General features: G+C 50.1%; 1 protein-coding gene across 4 annotated transcripts in view; it reads right to left on the reverse strand.

Annotated features, from left to right (window-relative positions):
* Nucleotides 1-6,485: 6,485 nt before the first annotated feature.
* OPA1 (OPA1 mitochondrial dynamin like GTPase) overlaps nucleotides 6,486-16,370 on the reverse strand; it is a 91,776-nt gene continuing 81,891 nt past the window's right edge. For all 4 annotated transcript variants that reach the window (XM_075938294.2, XM_075938292.2, XM_075938293.2 and 1 more), the window contains 2 exons: nucleotides 14,641-14,718; nucleotides 6,486-11,389 (listed from right to left, as the gene is read on the reverse strand). In XM_075938294.2, the coding sequence (XP_075794409.1) occupies nucleotides 14,654-14,718 (65 nt within the window). In that variant the 3' untranslated portion in view covers nucleotides 6,486-11,389; nucleotides 14,641-14,653. The remainder of the gene's footprint in view (nucleotides 11,390-14,640; nucleotides 14,719-16,370) is intronic.

Here is a 16,370-nt window from a genome sequence, read left to right on the forward strand (position 1 = left end):
CAGCCCCCCTCCCCCCGGCTCCCAGGGGGTTCCCCGCAGAGCACCAGGCAGCCCCCTCCCCCCGGCTCCCAGGGGGTTCCCCGCAGAGCACCAGGCAGCCCCCCCTCACCCCCGGCTCCCAGGGGTTCCCCACAGAGCACCAGGTAGCTCCCCTCCCCCCGGCTCCCAAGGGGTTCCCCGCAGAGCACCAGGCAGCTCCCCTCCCCCGGCTCCCAGGGGGTTCCCCATGGCGCTCCTGAGAATCCCCTCCCCCGCGCCCTTCTGGGGCGCTCGGACGTGCCGCTTGGGTGAGCGCCTGGCAGGCTGGGACCAGGGCCCCCTGCAAACGCAGGCTCGGAAAAGCGAGAGTCTAACCCTGACGCCTACAGGCCCGGGCAGCCCACGCGGCCACAATGGGCCGTTCGCTTGGCCGCAGAGCTCAGCCGCACGCCCGGGCAGGTCCTGGCGTTTGCTCTGCCCTGGCTTTGGGGTGAAGCCTCCCAGAGCGAAATCAGCCCTGCCGCCCGCCAGCACCAGCACGGGGGAACGGGAGGCGAGCGGCTCTGGCCGAGCGACCACCAGGCACGTTTCCCTGCCCCCGAACTGCTGGGTCCATTGCTGGTCCCGGGGGAAACACCCAACCCGAATCCAGTTACAACCAACGTCTCCGGCGCTCCCTGCGCAGGCGCCCAGTGGGACGGGGCCTGGCGGTGCCGACAGGCCAGGAGACGTCCGGGGGCGGGGCTCAGGCAGGCTCCCTGCTGGTCCAGAGTCTGCGCGGCTCCCAGGACCCTGCAGCTCCTAGGCATCTGGGGTAGGTGGGGGGAGGCGCCCTATGCTGGCCCTGCCCCATCTCAGCTCCCATAGGCCAGGAACCCTGACCAATGGGAGCTGCAGGGGCGGTGCCTGCAGGTGTGGAACCGCCCTGGCCCCCAGCCTAGGAGCCGCAGGGACCTGCTGGCCATTTCCAGGGAGCCGCCTGGGGTAAGTGCTGCCCAGACCATGCACCCCAACCCCCTTCTGCAACCCTGAGTCCCTTCGGGCACCCCCTCGGCCCCAGCCTAGAGCCCCTTCTGCACCCCAAACGCAGCCTGGTCCCACCCCAGAACTTGCATCCCTCCTGCAGGTCAACCCTCTGCCCCAACTGCCCTCCCAGAGCTGCCCCAGAACCCCGCCCCAGCCCTGGGAAAGCGAGGAAGGGGGGAGGGGGACAGGTCCTTGGGGGAGGGGAGGAGGGAAGCGGGGCCTTGGGCTGGGACAAACCTGCTCAGTTTCGGGTGGTTGGCAGCCCTGCCCCCTTGCTCCCAAAGAGAGGGAGCCCCAGCCCTGCCTGGGTGCAGGTATACGCTGCGCTGAGCGGACGAGCATCTCGGCGCCGCATGCGGTGAGAAAGTCTGTGCAGAACGCGCCCCCCCCCCCCGGGCTCCCGGAGGTGGCAGCTTGGAAAACTTGCCCCCCGCCAGCGCCACAAAGCGAGGGAGCCTTGGACCCAGCCGGACTGGGCAGCGCAGCCTGGGTCTGCCTTGGGCACGGCCGGCCGACTGGGCAGCCCTCTCCCGGGCGCCCGGCCCCACGGAGGCAGCGTTGCACTGGCCATTCGGTCTGCACACCACAACTGGCAAGCCCTAGGGGAGTAGCTGCGCCCCAGAGGCTGGGCGGCTCCGTCCTCGGACACTGAGCTGGTGCCTGGTGCTTCCCGGCAGCGAGGGCTTCGCTTGGGGCCCGAAGGCTGCGCCCGGCGGGTCACGTGCCGTCGGGCTGGGCCGGGCAGCGGTGCTTGAGAAACGCGAGTGGCCGGCCCTCCGCCTGCTCAGGCCAAGCAGCCAGAGCCCGTGAAAAGGAGAGAGCAGGAACGCGCCGCGGGGCCGGGCCTTTGTGCTCTGTTTGCCGAAGGGATGAGCCACCCCGCCTCCCTGGGGCTCGTCCTCAAGAGTCATGAATATTCCCCTGATCCGCCTTTTCATCCCGGCGCCGGGCCCTGGCCGAGCTCGTCCTGCGCCCCGAGGGTGCCACATGAAAGGCAGCGCCGTCCCCCCCCCCAGTCCCTCACTGAGCCACTCCTCAGACTGGCGCCGAGGCCACCAGCATGTCGGGCTGCTGCCAGCCCTGACCCAAAGCAGGGCAGCTTTCCCCGACGCACGGCTGAATGCATTCCCTGCCCCCTGCAGATCGCACGGGGGGGCGGAAGAGAGGAGGGGTGTGTGTGTGTGTGTGTGTGTGTGTGTGTGTGCGCGCGCGCGCGCACGCCCCCTTCTGCAGTAGGCAGGGCTCGCCAGCCGCACGGTTTGGCATGGTGCGCAGACTGCACTACGCAGCTGTGCCAGCCTGTAATTTACTCGCCATAGGCAAGTAGATTACACTACTTGTCGAGCCCTGGCAATAGGGGTGTGATAGGTGTGTGTGTGTCTCCTCCTGCAATAGGGGAGTGTCCTTCTGCAATAGGGGTGTGATGGGGTGTGTAGGTCTCCTCCTGCAATAGGGGTGTGATGGGGGGTGCCTCTCCCTGGCTGGTGGTCGTATTTAGCACGGGAGAAGGGCTGTGGGATGGCAGAGTTTGTGCTTCCCTGACTTGAGTCTGATTTCCCAGGGGCTACTGGGGAGGCCCTTCCAATTAACACGCCTGCGCCAGGGCCCGGCTGCTGGGGGCCGAACCCACGCGCTACTCGAGGGCAGCCTGACCACAAGGCACCTTTCACTCCCACCTGCACAGAAGGTCGAAACTGAAGGAGGATGGCAAAGCTGAAGAGCAGTGGCTGTCGCTTCGCAGGGGTGGGGGCGGCCCTGTACCACCGGGCACCAGGCCGCCTTGCTCCCCCTTTCCGGGAACGGGTCTGAGATGGATCCCTGAGCGCAGGGCACGAGGGCCCGATCCTGGAAACGTTCTTAGGGTAGACCCTGATCAGGGGATGGGCAATCAACTCCTGTTCTAACCGCCCAGGACGTCAGCACCCAGCTGGAGACCGTGCTCTTCGCTCCAGCTCCTCTGCACGTCTCCAGCCGGGATGCGGGGCAGCATCCCTTCCCGGCCGTTGGTTTAGTAGCGCCTGGCCCCGCTTTCCTGGAGGCCGGGCTCAGTGGCTCCGGGTGCGGCAGATGAGCCTTGCCAGGCAGAGCGGAGGAAGCGAACACTCTGCAGAACAGGTGCCCAGGTGGCCACCGTGGTCACGTGCGAAATGACTCCCTCTGGCAGCTTCCCCCTTTAATCCGGCCCTACGGAAACAGCCGAGCACGTCTCCGCTTGTACCCAGAATGCTTTCTGCTCGGGCGGCTTCAGACAAGGGCTGCATTAACTCCCCAACCTGCAGGAAAACCACTGGACACAAAGGATTCTGCGATGTCCCTTTCCCTCCGACAAGCCTGGAAACAAATGGTACAGGGATGAGGTCAGCAAGGAATCATCCGCCCACCATCCTGCTGAATTCATTTACCTACCTCAGAGCCCATTGAGGGGAGGGGCGGGCTGGGGAACAAGGGATGCTATAAAGCAAATGAAGCTTTGGGGTCGGTTGCTACATTACAAGATTTGACAGGCCTTTACCAGCCTTCAGCTTCTTTGTGTCTCTCGCATAATGGAGAAACACAAACTGAGCAGCCCAAGATCTGGGGTTGCACTAGCAGACAGAGTAAAGCCTTTGCAAATGCTAATAGTATTGTAGCATCCTGTCAGGCAGTTACACAAAAAGGATGTTGATTTTCACATGAACCAGAACAGCCCCATTGTAGGGCGCGGCAATGAATGTGCCATATCTAAACGGCAAGCGGGCCAGGCAAGCACGCGGATTTGGCCCAACACTGTGCTAAGACTTCCCTGGCCTGGACGGCTCTCAGAGAGCTTCACTCGCATTCAGAAAGGAGAATGAGAGGAGACCGGCCTGGAAACTAACAGCTGGTGGGTTGGATGCAGAACTCACCGTGCGAAAGTCTGTGCAGGAGACCCGGCTAAATGTTCCCAATAATTTCTGCCGGCCCGTCTTGGCTGGGACGGTTCCTGTAGGACGGAGGTAGCAGTAAAAGCAGTAACTTGGGTTCAGGTTGGCAGGAAGGCTGATCAGATTCTCCCAGGACTGTAGCCAAATCTGTTTCCTCTTCCTGCTCTCCTGGAAACACAGCAGGTTTTAGACCTTGACAAATGCTGACCGGCAGCCAGCCCTGTCCTGCGAAATGGGGACGCATGCATGGGGAGGCAGCAGATTGGTTAGTTACGAACTAGCTGCAGGGATTACAGGTTGGTGAGCCCAAGGCCCTGACAGACTAGTTGGGCGAGGACTTTATTGTACGTTTGAAAACGTGATGAATATCCCCATAAGATCTGTGCAGCCCCAACTCTGCACATTCTACCCTCTAGAAACACATTGAACGGCATTTGTCAGCCAGCGCTGTGGTCACCTAAACTAGCAGATGAATTGCAACTAAGTAATAGCTAATAACACCCTGTTGATCCAAAATAGAACCCCCACTTCTCGCTGGCTAACAGATTGACTTGGGTTTCGGTTTCCAATCTGACTATACTCTAGCTCTGAACGCTTTGCTTTTCGCACATTTCTAGGGCTTTCATCTGTCCCCTACCTGAGGATTAATTTGATAGCAACACCCAGACCAGTGGTTCTCAAACTTTTTTGGCTCGTTGCAGACCCTTCTGTGGGCCACCAGCCAACCGCCCATGATGGCAAAATGGATGTAGGAGGGGGTGGGAATGCAGTCTGGCCAGGAGGGGGGATACAGGAGTGGGCTGAGGAGAGGGCAGTCTGGGAGGGAGGGCGCAGGAGCAGGCTGAAGGGTCTTGGCAGGACGACGGGTGTGTGAGGGGAATGGGAGTGCAGGGTCTCGGCCTGAGGGACACTTACCTGTATCCTTGCATCCCACTGCTCCCAGACACCGCCCCCGGTTGCTCCCATTGGTCGTAATTCCAGCCAATGGGAGCAGTGGGGAAAGCCTCCAGGTGAGCGGTTTCCTGCGCTGCGGTTCCTCCAGCTGGGGAGAGGGGGAGGGGTAGCGCATGGAGCCGCTCCCCCCCCCCCCCACAAGTCAAATCCAGCCCCCAAGGCTCTTCCGCTGCCCCCTCCCTGCAGCGGGAAGGTTCAGGGCTGGAGCACCAGCACAGGCCCCCCCCCCCGCGGGGGGCGGGGTAGGAAGCCCCAAGCCCCCAGCCCACCTGCAAGATGGTCACAGATCTAGACGCAAGGAGCCCGTATACTTGAAAATAACCAACATACCCGCTCCAGGCCTTTGTGACTTTTTCCAAAGAAATTTCAGGAGACGCTCCCCACCCCACCCCACCCCACCCCACCAATGGGAAACTCAAACATCAGGTGCGATAGCAAGTGTTGTGCATTCAAGGGAAATCGTCCCTCCTGTAGACAGCCAAGGGGCGGGGAATGGAAATCGAGCCTCTCTCCGAAAGCGGCGCTGATGTTAATCCTCACGGCTTGAAATAGGCAGGAATTACAATTGCATTACACAGACTCACTCCATAAGGTGTCCGTTCTCTCTCTGCTCAAGTCCCTGCCACACCGGCTTTACTAGTCTCTAAATATCCTGGGTTGGCTAGCTTGACTTTTTCAAGTACATAATAAGATTTTGGAGAATTTGCGCTCACTCTTGTACAAATCATAACAGTAATTAATTTTATTTTAATATAGTTTCAAGATAAATGTAGACAGCAAATCTCTCTCATTATGCTGATTTTACATCATTAAAAGGAAAAATCCATTAAGGGTTTTCTTTGCACTCAGAGATCTTCATAAATGTCTAACTTCTGGTCTTTCACCAACTGTAATCTATCTCATCTGGCTTTGTGGCTGTCTGATTAATCTTTCATTATTAACGAGTTAAGTGCAACCTAACTCCTAAAAACCAACCCACTCCCCGGGCAAAAACCACTAAACAAAAGATCAACATAAAAATCACCACTGGGAAACTGGTAGGCTGATTGGTCGTTCCAGCATACTTTGAGGTTGAGCCAATCAGATAGCATCTTTTTAGTGCATTCAGAGCTAGGACATTTTCTGATCTGTTTAAAATTGCACATTAATGTAATCGCTAGCACAACTCTACCCCTTTCAAATCTCTACTGTTGGCAGGGTGAATTCTTTTGAATTGACATTCAGTTCCTGGACACAGACAAACCACCTCCTTCCTTAAGGCAGGAGGCGCTTTAAAAGAGGCAGGAACATGTAAAGCCAACTGATGCATGTGCACAGACCAGGACGTAAATGCTTCACATCTGTTTTGCTTTCCGAATGTTTCGGTGTTTCACCTGGACCTTGAATTTTACAATCTGTTTAATATAACTGGCACGCCTTCTCAGTTGTCAATGGGTAGCTGTTAATCTGCACTGTATACTCAAGGCCTGTCATTTTCAGTTTTTAATTGGTTTAAATTTGCCAGAAATTCATGAGTGTTTATAACAAAAAAGGTGAAAGAAAGAATAAATATCCAGGTTAATATTTTGGGGCAGGAGGACAAAAAAAAGCAACATATGGAGAAAAGAGTATTGAAAACAAAAGCAGTTTTATGCTGTGGTTTTATTTCATAAACTGTTAAAACTGTGCACACATAACAGACGTACCCATGTGTATCTTCTGCTACATTGCATTACGTTAACAGACAACCTCATATTTACACTTAGTCTAACTCTGTACCATAAACACATCTACCTAATGAAAGGTACTAGATTTGCCTAACATATTTGAGGTTTTCACCTTCTCGAGCGCTCCCAAAATGTAGGTGAAATAAATCAGCAAAACAAAACTAATAGTTTTTATAAAACCCAAGAATTTTTCAGTAAAAATCTGTGGAAGCTGACAACAAAGAGCCTTCGACATGACAATGTGTTAAACTACTTCAATAGGCAGAGAGAACTTTTAAAAGCCTGACATTAAATCAGAATTATACCAGATGCATTCCTTTACTGGAACCAATACTTCTGTGTCCTTGATTGAATCTTTGCAAAACAGGTAACCAACATGTTTAATTTCAGAGTGTTACTTGTTCATTTTGTTATCGCTTTTGTAACATTTTCTGAATCTGCAAGGTAAGTTTTAGCGCTTCAGAATTTACCTGATTTGTTGACTCCCACTTTGTGATCATTTCCGATTCCACTGTCTTACTAAGCATTTGTGTGCTATAGCAGAACCTAACAAACAAATGTTAATAAATGCAAAGTAATGCATACAGGAAAACTTAATCCCAACTCTACGTATAAAATGATGGGGACTGAATTAGCTGTTACCACTCAGGAGAGAGATCTTGGAATCTTTGTGGATAGTTCTCTGAAAACATCCACTCAGTGTGCAGCAGCAGACAAAAAGCAAACAGAATGTTAGGAATATTTTTAAAAAGGATAGAGAATAAGACAGAGGACATCTTATTGCAACAGCATAAATCCATGGTGCACCCACATCTTCAATATTGCCTACAGATGTGGTTGCTTCATCTCAAAAAAGATACCTTGGCCCTAGAAAAAGTTCAGAAAAAGGCACCAAAAATGATTAGAGATATGGAACAGCTGCCATATGAGGAGAGATTAGTAAGCCTGGGACTTTTCAGCTTGGAAAAGAGATGACTAGAAAGGGAGGTGATAGAGGACTATAAAATCATGCCTGGTATGGAAAAAGTAAATAAGGAACAGTTTAACACAAGAACTAGGGGTCACCAAATGAAATTAATAGGTAGCAAGTTTAAAACAAACAAAAGGAAGTTTTTCTTCACACAACACACAGTCAACCTGTGGAACTCCTTGCCAGAGGATATTGTGAAAGCCAGAACTTTAACAGTGTTCAAAAAAGAGCTTGTGGAGGTTGGGTCCATCAATGCCTATTAGCTAAGATGGGCAGGGATGGTGTCCCTAGCCACTGTCAGAAGCTGGGAATGGGCGACAGGAGGTGGATCACAGTGATTATCTGTTCTGTTCATTCCCTTGAGGGGACCTGGCATTGGCCACTGTTGGCAGACAAGATGCTGAGCTAGATGGACCTTTGATCTGACCCAATCTGGCCGTTCTTCTGCTCCTATTAAAGTGCAGTACACTCAGGCTACGTCGACACTGCAGGCTTTTTGCACAAGAACTGTTTTGCGCAAGAGTTCTTGCACAAAAGCGCGTCCACACTGCCACGTACTTTTGCGCAAGAATGTCCATGGCGGTGTGGACGCTCTCTTGCGCAAGAAACCCGTTGCCCGTCCCCACTGCCTTCTTGGGCAAGAGGGCTTATTCCCCGTGGGGAGAGGAATAGCTCTTGCACAAGAAGCCCTCTGTTCCGACGCTTTACTGTAAATTTACTTGCACAAGAACGCGCGTGCAGCTTAGATGCTCTGCAAGTTTTTGCGTGAGAACCCTTCAGTGTAGATGTAGCCTCAGTATAAAAGTCTGAGAAAATTTCAGGCACACAGAGAAAAGCATCTATGCACTGCATAAACATGGGAGAGCTGGCAAGCTTCTCACGCAGGGCCCGTGTCTTGTTTGCCTGGAAAGCACTATGCCGTCTCTGGTGCAGTACTAACGCTAACGGAGAAATCCCCTCGGGTACGTGTAAGGCCCTTTGGTTTTGGTTTTTATTTTGTTTTGGGAATTTATCAGTCCGCATAAACAAATTAAACAGCTGAAAATCAGTGAAAGAAGAAAATGAAGGGCCAGAGGGCAAGGGGATTCTTCTGTTCCCCCCAGGCCTGGCTCTGCAGCGGTCGGCATTTTTGGCTGCCAGGACCTGGCTGCTTGCCCATCTTGCTGCCCCGCAGCACATGGGGCCATGCTGAAAGCCTGGGCCGGAGGGGACCCTGTCCAGTACAGAGAGCAGACAGGGGCTGTTCCCTGGCTCCCTTCCCATCTCTGGGGCAGTGAGAGCAGCAGGGATCTGTGTAGGGTAGTGAGGCAGGCAGGCAGGCAGCCCCTCTCAGCTTCCGGGACTCAGCTCCCTGCCGGTCTTACTCTCTCTCTGAACAGCAGCAGCCAGGAGACGGCAGTGACTCTCCTTTGTGCAGCTCCGTGGGGACTCGGTGAGGGGGGGAGTTCCAATGCTGGCAAAATGGGGGTTAAACCTGGGCTTTTTCAGAACCCGGGAAGTTGTCAGGAAACGTTGGTAAAAACCAGACCCAGGGGGTGGTATTTAGACCTGAAAAGAGTAAGTGCATTGAGCTGTGGCATAACGCTCTATGCTCAGAGATCTCAGCCCACTGAAAGTGGGGCACACTTCTCCTCCTCTTGGCTCTAGTTCCCTCTCTGTCGAGCGGTGAGGAGTGACTTTTAAACTGTGCATACAACATGAACGTTTAGTGGTCCAAGCCCGAATTTTATTATTTTCCCTTCAATTACATCTGCTTTCAATAAATACCCAACTCCCAAGGAATACATCATGCCAAGTCGCAGGTCAGCAACAGAGAAATTATAACCAAAAAGTGTACTGATCTCACACTGAAAAAAGCTGCACACTGGACCACTGGAGGAGACATTTTGCAACATTTACACTACGCAGAGATTTCAAACAGTGATCAAGTAAACCGAAAAAGGATTTTTGTACAGAGGAATTTCATATAAGTATAGACTCATTCACATGATAGGCAATCCATGGAATATGCTTTCCTTCACCATTGTGGAAACAACTTAAGTTTCTGAAATTAACCAGTCTGCGCCAAAAGATCACAAACTGATTTACCATTTCCCCCCTTGTTTTCCTGTAATAAAGTGGTTTTAAGTAAAAAGAAGTCCCAATGCTCAAGCTGTTAAGATTATCCTGTGATGTTTAATTTTAAGCACCACGGTATGAAAAACTACACAATGGTGTTTAGTTTTATTTTTGATTATCAAAGTGTTAGGGGTTTCCTGTTCCAGTTCTAGAATTGCTCTGTGCCAATCACAATGAGAAATGTGTTTACATACGGACTCCTCCTTGCTCTCAATTACCAGTAATTCAAATCATTCGCCTCTTTCAGAGGGCAGACTACAAGCCTGTGTCGATTTCTTATCCTACCCTTGGGGGTAATTGTACAATGAGCTGTTCCAACATCCTTTTCCAGGGCAGCATTCGCGCATTCAGCACCATTTGTCAAATCTAGCTGGGCTACTACACTAGTATTAAAAACAATGCAGGAAAAACAGAAAAGGAGCTTTAAAAAAGTACTGGACGGTCTGTGAAATTGTATTTAGACCATTTTCTTAAATCTGTCCCATTGACAATTTAACAGCAAGAGTAGCTAAGTTGAGATATGTAAAAAAGACTACGTTCTTTTAAGGGAGGCTGATGTTAGACAATTTATAACTGGTAGGCAAGTTAACAGAAGAAACAAGTAAAAGCGAGTGAGGACAATGCTATGCGATACCTCAAGGAATTGATGAATATTGGTTCAATACACCACACTCTTGTATGTCAATTACATCCTCTTTCTGGGCAATATGACAGACTGAAGGAAATGAACACCACCGAACATTTAGACCACACTACACTACACAAGGCAAGTGGCTCTGAAGGTACTTTACGTGTTACATCACTTTAAAGCAATTTGGGCCTTAAAAATTCTCAGTAAAAAGAAAATATTAAAAAATGTGTTTTTTTCTGAAATATTTATTTGAGAGGGTCAGACAAACTGAGTTACACTGTTGAATTATTTTTCTGTCTTACCCACACACAATCAGCTCACTTTCCAACGGGACATGGGGAAAGTTAACAGGAAACCCAGTTAGTGTCCATGCAACCCCTCGAAATGAAATGTTATTGGCTATGGGTCAGCGTATCACCATCTAGGAGGAAAGCATCCATCAAATGAGCAGCTGTTGACATTATTTCCTGAGCCAAATTTTTTAAGGAGTCAATGAATGGCAGATCGTGCTTTTCAAGTGAAAGGAGCTAGAAGAATTCCTTGGATGATAATAGCTCTGAAATGCTTAAGCAAAGTCCACAACTTTCTCTCTCAGATCTCCGCTCTCACCACAATGAATTTAAACGTTGTGTACGCTAGTGACTGAGGATGCTTCAACATAACATATACAGGTACAAACAATATTAGTTAGCAGGGCATTAATTCATGTATGTACAGATGATAAATCTTTATTTCAAACTCCCAGGATTATTTGCAGGCAAGAAACTAACACTGCCATACTCGACTGCTGCCAACAAATAAAAACCTCTCCTTGCTCTGAGAAACCAAACTGAATTGAACTTTGGCAGTCTCTCATCTTGCCATTTCATCCCAACAAAACCTGGATTCTGCTGTCATGTTTGCTTGCTTCAAAAATTCTAATGGCAGGTTTCATTCAATTCTTCTCAATCTCATGTGAGAACAACTTCCCTCACCCCCTTGGCATCCAGGTGCTTCCAAAAGATACGTCAGAAAGAAGAATGGGACAGAAAAGCCATTTCATTCAGTTGTCTTTGTGCAATGCATTTTGGGAAAGGACTGCATTCTCATGGTAAACGTTCCGCTGAAATATAAAAAGGCAACAAATGTAATTAAAACAGGCGCAATCATATTCTATACGAGTCGAGAATTAACACAAGAACTAGGTGACAGACACGAAAGAAGTCTGAAAAGGACAGTCAGGTCTGAGTGCTGACAAAAATAATTTTCACGTACACTAGCACTTTTCAGACACAGAACTCAAAATCCTTTACAAAACAGGTATCACCACATGTTACTGACAATGAGCTGTAACTGATCTCACATTTCAATGCTGACAAATTGTGCACTCAACGTGCATCGTAGAGCAGTTTCACAAGACCTGAATAATGACCCTAGAGAATGGAGCTGTGATACTTTTTTTGGACCAACTTCTGCACATGAGACAGACAAGCTTCTGACACACACACAACTCTCCTTCAGGTCTGGGAAAGAAACTCACAGTGTCCACCTAAAAACTCTCTGACTCCACCTACTATAAAGAACTCAGAAGTGACCTCCCAACCATAGTTTAATCAGGAACTTATGGTATCATCCAATCCTCCCTCAAACACCTCTTGGACAAACTCTACAGACTCATTTCCCACACATCCAGCCCCGGGGCCTTCTACATGCTTCGCAAGCCAAACAATCAAGAGGACCCAGGTTGAACTATCATGTCTGGCCATGGCACTCATTGAAGGGACACTGGGATTCATGCAAACCACTCAGCACACAAAGGACCAGCTTTCTCCAAGGTGTGTGTGTTCGTCCATCGAGGTCGATGAGGACCACCCAGTGTCATCAGTTTAGTTGGGGGTGGGTTCAGAGATGGCTGATTAGTCCAATCCGAGCCCGAAATTGACGGTTACAGTGGGGACATGAAAGATCGGACTGCCGACCGGAGGAAGAGAAGATACCTGTCCTGGACTTGCGAAGAAGACGTTTCTCTGCAGCATAACGCAGTCTCTTTTGTTCGTGGGCTATTGCACCATCATGTATTCGTCTGTGCCAGGCGGAACGATCATCAGCAATACTCTCCCAATTTCCAGGATCCATGTTACAGTTCTTAAGGGAGGCCTTAAGGGTGTCTTTGAATCTCTTCTTTTGACCTCTAAGAGATCGCTTGCCGTGTTCTAATTCACCATAGAGCATCTTCTTGGGCAATCGATCATCAGACATGCGCACAACATGGCCAGTCCATCTGAGTTGTGCCTTGCAAAGCATGGTGTGAATGCTTGTCATATTAGCCTGTAGAAGAACATCAGTATCTGGAACTTTGTACTGCCATCTTATCTGCAGCAGTTTCCGTAGACAGTTCAGGTGGAAGTGATTCAGCTTTTTCGCATGCCGACTATATACAGTCCAGGTCTCACAAGCATAGAGGAGGGTGGGCAAGACGACCGCCGAGTAGACTTTTAGCTTGGTCTCAGTCTTAATGCCTCTTCGATTCCAAACATTAGGTTGAAGTCTTTCAAAAGCTGCACTGGCTCTGGTGATTCTCCAAGGTACCAGTGAACTCCTTGACAAACACCACACCATAAACAGTCTCCTTTGGCACACCATCCTCACCACCAGGGGTGTCACTGCCCTACACACCAACAACCCTCAGACTGACATCACTACACACCTCCAATATTGACAAGACAATGGACAGTCCCCAGATCTTCACCCCAAACACCATACCATGATCATCCTCACCGATAACAATTTTACATTCAGTAACAAACTTTGTCCAGAGCCCGGGTACCAGGGTGATTCTCAAAATGCTAGACTCTTCATAGGCCACCCTGAAGAAGAATTTCTGAACAAATGTACCATGAAACCAAATGATATAGCTGAGATGCCTCAATATCTCATCTTCTAAGCAGACTGCTTAAACTCCTTCATAGATTCCCACAACCTCAACCACCATCACTCATCCATCAGGCTCTCTCCAATGTTCCCGCTCCAGCATTGACTTCTGGGACATCACAGTCAGCTTCCACAATGGAAACCACAGACAACCCATGGCTCCCCATAGCTACCTTCAGAGATCCAGTAAGCACCAGAACTCACCAAGAAATTTGTAATCTACAGCCAGGCACTCAGATTCCCTTGAGAGCATATTCTGTGGTAAGTCCAGGATGAACATCTGAACATGCTCAAAACTGCTTTCACCAAAAACGGACATGCCACACACAAGCTTACATCATGGACTGAGCCATCCAAATACCCCAAGAGACTCTCCTTTAATACATAAACAAACCCCTCTCCAATCTCACACCCCAGCTGTCACCTACCACCTCACACTGGAACCCACGAGGGGTGCTATCAAACCACCACAACTTGAGCTTGATGTGGACCTGAGCCTGAAAAAAAATCTTTCCTGAACCTCCACATCTGGCCTTCAAACAACCCTGCCCAAACTCATCATCCGAAGCAAGCTCTTCGCAGAACAGGATGCACCAAAACAGAACAGCACCAGACCCTACCAGAACAACAGATGCAAACCCTGCAGCCAGATCTCAACTGCCACCATGCTCAACACCCCCCCACAGCGCATCTAAGTTCCGGGTACACACACATGCCTATCACAACACGTGGCGTACCTCATACAGTGCACTACGTCCCGAGTAACAACGATGTGGGCGAAACCAGACAATCCCTGTGCTCTCAAACAAACTCGCAAAGGTAAATGAGAAGAGTCAAAAACACCGTCACCATGGGTGAACACTCTCCACAAAACGATCACTCTGTCAGACCTCTCAGTCCTCTGCCTCCCAGGAAACCTGCAGAACACTTCCAAGCCACAAGCCTGGGAGTTTCAATTAATAACTCTGCAAGACACGGAAATCATGGACCAAACAGACCCTGCATTCCTGGCTCTCTGCAGCAATCTGCAACCCACCAGCCTCTTGTTTTGTCCCAGGGCTGCAGAGGTACCTTGAACTGCTTGTTACTATATAGCGAACTCCTTCTGCTAAGCAATCTGCTCCACCTTCAATTCAGCTGCCACATCATGTGTTTGCTTCCCAGACCTGACACAGCTCTGTGTGGCTTGAAAGTACACCTCTGTCACCAACAGAAGCTGGTCCAATAAAAGTTATTTTACCCCCTTCCTCGCCTTGTGTCTCTAACCTGGAGAAAGTGTTTACACTACACTTCATGTTCTCTTGCAGTCAAAGGTGAATCCTGACACTGACCATTGGAAAGAGGCCAGGGAAAGCTGTAAAATAACATGGATATTCTGGAAGCAATTCCTTCAGCAGCGTGTGGGAGGGGCTGCTGGGTGTGGAGATGGTGAGAACGTGATACCTGCTTGATCAATCTACTTCTCCTGATGGAGGGCTTCAATGAAGACTTCAAGTTTTTCCTGGATTTCCCGAACTTTTTCTAGAAAGATGAAAAAGATTGCCATTCACATATCTAGCCATTTGACTGAGGATAGCTACATAGCCCCCCAACTATAAATCAGAACGAAATCCAAGTTTGGAAGCAAGCATTATCTTAGATGTGTGATGCATTGAATGCCTTTGTGTGCAGTTTCTGTATTAGACATTAATTAATACACAACCTCTTCAGGATGTTTTTTTTCTTTAAAGAACTTTTACAAGTATGCACCTTTTTTCCATAAATGCTAATTTAATAATTCCAAAATGCAGCAAAGCAATCTGACACTGAAATCACTGTGTTTTGAAAAGCTTAGATTTCCACGGATTCTCACACATCAAGTCTACAATGTGCCTGTTGTTACACGGTGGAAATTGTTGTCCATTAAGTGAAGTGCACTAATTTCTCTCTCTTTTAGCCAAATATTATTTGCCACGTTAGCAGCACAAACACCATTAATCATTCAAGAAACAGTTACAAGTTAGTGACCTGGTACTAGATAGAATTTCAAGTGATCAGAGCTCAGCATGCAACACGCTGGTACAAAAGACCTGTAGTGGCTGCAGTGAAGAACTCTACCTGAGTTGAATATTCAGTTAGTATTTAGTCTTGACCCTTGCATCTCAGCACTGCCCAAAAGGATGCAGTCAATTATATTCTGCACAACCTCTAAATCTGGAATCATTTTCCCCATCAGGAAAATCACTAACAGGGCAAAACTATATGCTGTTACTGACAATGAAATGTAAGGAAGAAACAACCCCCCCCCCCCACCTTTATTTTCTACCCTCATTATGCACCTCTCCCCCACTAAAGATCTGGTACAACATGCCTTACTGTCTATGTATCTTAGAGCGCGTCTGCCTGAGTCCGTTTGTTCAAGAACCCCCCTGAACAGTAAGAGCTAGGGCCATCACATTTGCTATGCAGTTTCTTCTCCTACCAAATCAAGGTCAGGGTTGGGTTGTGCCAGGACAACCAGAAGCCCCAGGAAAAGGACTGGTTTCCATAATGTGCTCAGGGAGGGGCAGCGAGCCATATCACATATCACTGGTGGCAGCGAGCCAGCAGGGTCCGCCAGGGACAGCCACACCACCACCGGCTGCCAGCAGAAAAGGTAAGTTGGGCCCCTCTGTCCAAGAAACAGCCCCTGTTGGAGCCCTCCACCCTGGTAGGGGCAATAGAGGAGGGAGAGAGCCTCCAACCCTGAGACAGGGGAGAGGAAGAGAGCCCCCGCCAGCCTCAAAGAGGTCAGGAGGGGAGGGGAGGGGGGGGAAAGAGAGCCCTTGCAGCCCGCAGGGAGGAGCCGGTGGGAAAAGCGTGCAGTCCCTGCTGTCCAGTGAACACCCCCACCCTCTGCCCTGACTCCTACACCCCCCATCTCTTGCCCTGACACCCTTCTCTTCCCCCCCCAGCCTCCTGCCCTGAGCTCCCCACAACTCCACGGCCCTGCCCTGACTCCTGCACCCCTCTGCACTGCCAGCCCCCTGCCCTGAAGGCCCCAAGCAATGCCAGGTAAATTGTCTAGTAGTATCTATACGTTAGGTGTAAACTGCAATGATTGACAGAACAGACTTTAAACCCGAATGGGATTTACAAGCCTCCATGCTTTTCCCTCCCTGCTTGAAGTTGCTTCTTGTAAAGCCGTGCTGAGA

The sequence above is a fragment of the Pelodiscus sinensis genome, chromosome 10 (assembly GCF_052426305.1).
Source record: "Pelodiscus sinensis isolate ZL-2025 chromosome 10, ASM5242630v1, whole genome shotgun sequence".
Lineage (NCBI taxonomy): Eukaryota > Metazoa > Chordata > Testudines > Trionychidae > Pelodiscus > Pelodiscus sinensis.